Here is a 5983-nt window from a genome sequence, read left to right as displayed (position 1 = left end):
GAAGCGCTGCTGTCTGCAGGCCCTGCGTCTCCCGATGGGGAGGGGGCACCCCTGGGTACCCTGGTGGGGGGTGTCTGCATCCCTCAGGAAGGGGGTCCCTGTATCCTCTAATAGGGGGGTCCCTGCACCCCCTTAGGAAGGGGGTCCCTGTATCTGTCCTCTGATGGGGGCGTCCCTTTATCCCCTAACAGCGGGGCACCTGCACCCCATAGGGAGGGGGTCCCTTTATCCTCTAATAGGGGGGTCCCTGCGTCCCCTACGGGGGAGGGTCCCTGCACCCCCTAGGAAGGGGGTCCCCGTATCCCCTGATGCAGGGTCCCCACACCCCCCAAAGAAGGGGGTCCCCGCACCCGGTGACCGGGGTCCCGGCAGGCCCCGCTCCCCGCTGGAACCGCGCTCACACCGGGGACCAGTATGAAGGGTGGAGAGGGGGAACAGGAGCGCGGCGGCTGCCCCGGGGGGCCGGGCCGGTGCCGGGGCGGGGCGGGAGGGAAATCCCGGGAGACGCGGCGAGGCCCCGCCCCGCCCCGGTATAAGGCGCGGCGAGAGGCGACGGGCACCGGCTGCGGGGACACGCGACGCAACGGTGAGTGCGGCGGCAGTTGGGCGGCTCCGCGGCGGCGGTTGGTGGGTCCTGCCGGTGGGTCCGGCCCCTCCTTGCCCGCTGGCTGGGGGGTGTCACCGGGGGGGGGGCCGGTGCCCGGCTCGGGGAGGGGGAGCGGGGAAAGCGCCGCAGCGGGAGCGGGCGGCGGCGGTGGCTCCGCCCCGGCGGTCGCGTCCCCAGCGCGGGGGAGGGAGCGGGGCCGCTGCCGGTGGTGGGGCTGGGGGTGGCTGGGCCCGGGGGGGTGGGTGGGGGGGAGCCCCGGAGCCCCCCGGGCCGTGCGGAGCCCCGGGCCGGGCTGCGCTCGCCCCCCGGCGGCGGCGGGGCGCGGTGCGGGGCGCTGTGCGGGGCGCGGCCGCGCAGCCCCCCCGGAGCATCCCTGCGTGCGCGCCGATCCCGATACCTCCCCCCGACCCGAGGGCTCCGGAACAGCCCCCGCGGGCTTATCGGTGTCATGAGCGGGGCGTTCTCTGCGCCTTCCCCCGGGGGCAGCACCCGGCGCGGGGTGACAGCGGCTGCCGGCTCCATCCACCCCCCCGGTGTGGGTGCTCCCGGCCCCTCCTGCTCCCCAAGGCTTCCCCCAACTGGTGTAACTGGTTGCAGGTGCCTGTGGGGCTGGCGAGGGGGGCGTGTGGGTGTCGCTGGGAGCCTTCAGCTCCTGCCTGGGTGAGGTTTTAATGCACCCGTGCACCTGCGTCACCTCTTTGCCCCAGGCTTGGGCTTCTCCAAGAAACCTTGAAGCTTTGGGGAGGCTGGTAAAAGCCCCCCCAGCCCCATGGGAGGGGACGGGGACCTGGCCCTGGTCCTTCCCTATCTGGTGGCTCCGGCAATCTGCAATCATGAGTCAGGGCGAAGCTGTTATCTTGAGGTGCTCGCCTCCAGGGTGGCACCTGGGCCACGGCGGTGGCCCGAGGATGGGGAGATCGTCACCTGACGCAGGCGAGGAGGGCTGGGGGGTGTCACTGGTCAGGGAGTTGCAACGTGTCCCCCGCCTGCTACCTGCCAGGGCTTGCCTGGACATGCTGGGACTTGCCTCGCACTGAGGTCACCCTGTTTGTTTGCCAGCAGATATGGAGCTGGAGCTCTGTTTTTACCCGGGGATGCTCAGTCTGGGTTGGGAGCGGGGCAGGGCAGAGGGTCAGGGTGGCCCTGGGGTGTCCCCCCCCCCCTCCGCTGTGCCGGTGTTGTGCCTGGTGACGCGGCGCAGGCGATGTGGGGGGGCTGGATTGGGGCAGAAATCTTCCCTGCGGGAGGCTGAACACCCCATGTCTGGGGACATTTGGGGGTGCAAGCTTGGGGGGTGTGTTGTGGTCCTGGCTTTGGGGGTCCCAGGTTGGGTGGGCGATGACAAAGCTGTCTTGCCTGCAGGGATTTTATTTCTGTGAATTCTTTATTTATTTTTTTTTTAAAGCCGATTTCATGGGCACAGCTGCCCAAGCAGGGTCCAGCCTCAGCTCCGAGAGCCGTCAAATCCCAGAGCCCTGTTTGCTCTGCTCTGATAACGAGGTTCCTCGTAACTGCGGGTGGTGTGAGGGATCCCGTAGCCCTGTGCGTGTGTGAGGAGGACTGCTCGGAAGGAAAGGCTTTGCCACCCACTGTGAAGGTCAAGGATTTTGGCACCAATTTGAAAGAAAACAAACAAACAAGGTCTTGTCCCTTGTTACCCAACAGCTTCTTGCAGATAACGGGGGTGGTTCACTAAGTGGTCAAGCTTGTGGCATGTTCTTGCAGTTACTTAAAAGGCTTTCTTGCCACCGGGCCTGGGTTCTCGAGATGAAGAAACTGGCCAGAAAAACATCCTGTTGCTTCACTTGCCCATGTGCTGACTTGCCCCGTGCCTGCGTGGAAGTGGGAACGCAGTGGGGTTGTGGATGGAACTGGTGGCAGCATCAAGGTGCTGGATGCTCTGCCCTGGTGGGGCTTTACCTGCTGGAGGAGGAATGGGGAACGTCAAGATCTGCACCTTCCCCATCCCTCTGCATCGCACCAGGCTGTGTGTGACCTCAGTTGTGCTCAAGGTCTGCTCAAGACACCACTAAAATCCCCAATGTCTGGGTCCAAGATGGGTGCTGGCAGATGGAGGTCCCCTCTGGGCTGCCTCATTGCAGAGCCCAACCCAACTTGTCCCCCTGCTTTTCCCTGGTAGGAAATGTGCTGGACCTTGGGCTTTCTCGTGGCTTGCCCAACACCCCAGTAACTTGCTCTGCTTTCCCCCCAGCCACCATGATGCCCCTGTCTCAGAGCAGGGCCAGGCAGATGCAGTGCAGCAGCAAGGTGTGCAGGAGCCTCTTTGGCCCCGTGGACCACCAGGAGCTCCAGAATGACTTCGAGGACCTGATGAGGCAACACCTGGAAGAAGCTCAGCAGCGCTGGAACTTCAACTTTGAGACAGAGACTCCTTTGGAAGGACACTTCAAATGGGAGAGGGTCTCCCTGGATGAGCCGCCATCCCAGGAGGTCCACAGCCTGGTCAAGGTCACTGGCAGTGAGAGCAGGAGCTCCTTTGTCCACAAGGTCCCCTCCAAGGACCATATTGGCAGGATTTGCACCGAGGGGTCTCAGCAGAGCTCAGAGGTTTACAGGGCTGGTTCCCTGCAGAGCTTGAAACGTGGGCAGACCACCATCAAAGGTGAGTGCTGGAGGCTTGCTGTCACTCCATGTGTGTTTGGTGGCATTGCTGGTGTCATGGTTCTCCTGGTAGGGACAGATGGAGGGGACTTGGGTGCAAGAGTCCTGCCTGGCTCCTGGGCATGAGGGAGGATGACCCTTCGTGCATCTCTCTCCAGGGAGAGCAGAACCCATCTTCCAAGGGGAAATGGCTGCAAACTGGGTGTCTTCTGGTTGCTGGGGGTTAGGCAGGGGCCTCAGATCAGGCTTGTGGGTCTTATAGCTGAAGATGCCCCAGGGTAGTTCTGCACCCTCAGTTCCCATGGCCTGAGCTTGTCCTCCAAGATCAATGGCTGGGGTGGAAGTGCAGGTGAGACCAAACAGAAGAGATGGTGAAGACCTACAGGCTCTTCTCTCCAGGAACACTTAGCTTGGGATGGGTGGCTCTAAAACAGAGTCTGCCCGGGCTGGGTTTTGGGTGCTTCCCTGGGGACACCTCCCTCTTCCAGCCCCACTGCTCCTGATGGGCTGGAGGCACTTTCCAACCCTGTCTTTCTACCTTCCAGACTTCTACAGCTCCAAGCGGAGGAACATCCCTGACAAGCCCAAGCCGTGACATGGTGGTACTTGGCTCCTCTGCCAAGGGGGACAGCTGCCAATGCTGATGTGCGCTGGGGGTGTCCGTGGCTCTTTTTCCCCACCCTGTACTGTGTAAACTGTCTGTATGAAGCAATGTAGAGTCTGTAGTTCCCTATTTATGAGTAGCTCTGGGGTCCTCAGGGACCTTCACTGTGTGCAATGTATAGGAGTAGCCCACGTTGAGGCTTGTAGCCCCACGGAGGGGATGGAGGAGGACTGAAATGGGCCTGGTGGGACTAAGGCCTGCAGAGAAGAAAGAGTGTCTTCTGCCCTGTGTTGGTGGGGCCAAGCATCATCCTGGCACCATCCTCCTGTCCAGCTGTGGTCCTTCCCCTGCCTGATGGCTGGCCATGGAGGACACTTGTGTCCCAACCACCTGGTGGCACCAGATATCCTTGAGAAAGGGTCACCAATATGGATTGTAAAGCCCTGGGACAGCCTGGCCCTGAGGACACCCGTGTTGCTGGCACATGGTGGTGGCCCTCTTCCCAGCAGGATGGACCCAGCGGTGGCAAGCCCTTGTCCATGCATGGAAGCAGAGTGACGCGGGGGCTGCTCCTTCCCATGGCTTCTTGGGAGAAGAAACATCCTTCCCTGGACAGCCCTTCCTTGGGGGGACTCACCGGTGCCGTCACCCATCAGAGATGGGCTGCAGATGGTGACAAACCCTCTGGAGGTCCCCAGCGCTGAGCTCATTGCAGGACCAACGCTGCCTGGGAGGCTTTGGGGTCCCCTGGCCTCTGCTGACCCAAACCCCCCCTTTCTTACCGTGTTGTTGGCTTGTGGAGTGGTGCTGTTGGCCCTCCTGCTCCTGCCTCCTTAGACTCTGACACCAGGCTGGGGACCTGCCACCTCTGGCCACGTTGGGCTGCTCTAGGAGGGAAGGAGTCCTGCTCACCAGTGAGGATGATGCTGAAAGATGAAATTGTAGCTTTTTTCCTGGATTTTTTTTTTTTTTTTCTCCTTTGGGGCTGGGGGGAAGAGAGGACCCTGGCTCTGCAGAGCGAGGGGCTTCGGTAGCTTCTGGGACCAAGGGATGTCCCAGAGCGAAGGCTGCTCGGTCCCAGCGCTGAAGGATGAGTCCCTGCTCTTGAAGGACTCAACGCTGTCAGGTCTCAGCACTTTCATGGGGTTCATCTCCTGCTCTGCTGGATTTGGACTCTGGAAACTGGTGCAAGATGGTCCCAGGCAGAAAAGAGGATGGGGTCAACCTCCTGCCTTGCACCGCGATGCACTTTGCTGTCGGTGAAGCTGGCAAGCTCCCAGCACTAAATGTTTATTTATATATATATATATAAAAAAATCCTATTAAGTGGGCACGTGGCGGGGGAAGGGGAAATCCCCGTTTGTAAATGTTAACTCTGAATAAACACTTGTTTTGTGTGGGGGAACTGGTGTCTCTGGGTTAATGGCAATAACTGTGCTGGGAGCAGGGTCTGGCTGTGGGGAGGGGGATGCTCTGGGCTGGGTCCCTGCCTGGCTTTGGGGGTCACTCTGGGGGTTATGGGGTTGCTCTGGGGTTGCAGCCCTGAGCTGGGGTGGCTGCGGCACAAACCCAGCATTAGCCATGGGCAAGCTGGTCCCATCCCCACTCCTCCTGTAAAGGGGTCCCAGGTGCCCAGGCCGATGAGGGTGACCTGTGCTGTGGGAGAGGGACATGGAAGAGCATGTGCTGGTCCCATGGATGATAACAGACAGCAGCAAGTCCTGGGTGGGATGAGAGTGGAGCTGCTGGATGCCAGGGCTGGGATCCCTGGGGAGCCAGGGGTGCCTCCACCATCAGCTGCTTCCCCCGAGCACTGAGCAAGACTTGGATGTGGGCTGTGAGCTCAAGTTCATGTGATAAATGACCCGATTTGTGAAGGATCCAGGTAAAAATAAAGTTTCGATGGCAACAACCTTGTTAAGTCACCGTTCAGCTGAGGATCCCTAAAGTATCTGCCTGTCCCTTTAGTGCTGGGTGACACCCACGTGTGCCGATGCCCCTTGAAATGCCCGCACAGCACCATCACGCAGCCTTTCAGCTGCTGCTGAGTCCAGCCCTACAGATTTAGCCCTTTTAATCTCTCCCCTTAGGTCAGTCCCTCCAGCCCCCTTGGCTGCTGCCAGCCGCTCCCCTCTGCTGTCACCTCCTGC

At 61.2% G+C, this 5983-nt stretch overlaps 1 protein-coding gene across 1 annotated transcript; it reads left to right on the top strand.

The window, feature by feature from the left end:
• Positions 1–549: 549 nt before the first annotated feature.
• Positions 550–5187, top strand: CDKN1A (cyclin dependent kinase inhibitor 1A). Its single transcript, XM_068419221.1, has 3 exons — positions 550–586; positions 2820–3230; positions 3775–5187. The coding sequence occupies exons 2-3, from the start codon at positions 2825–2827 to the stop codon at positions 3822–3824; spliced, it is 456 nt and encodes a 151-aa protein (XP_068275322.1). The 5' UTR covers positions 550–586; positions 2820–2824; the 3' UTR covers positions 3825–5187.
• The last annotated feature ends 796 nt before the right edge of the window (positions 5188–5983 follow it).

Source organism: Nyctibius grandis, chromosome 27 (genome assembly GCF_013368605.1).
Source record: "Nyctibius grandis isolate bNycGra1 chromosome 27, bNycGra1.pri, whole genome shotgun sequence".
Classification (NCBI taxonomy): Eukaryota; Metazoa; Chordata; class Aves; order Nyctibiiformes; family Nyctibiidae; genus Nyctibius; species Nyctibius grandis.
The sequence above is the reverse complement of the archived record's forward strand: the minus strand, read 5'-3'. Positions and strand labels throughout refer to the sequence as shown.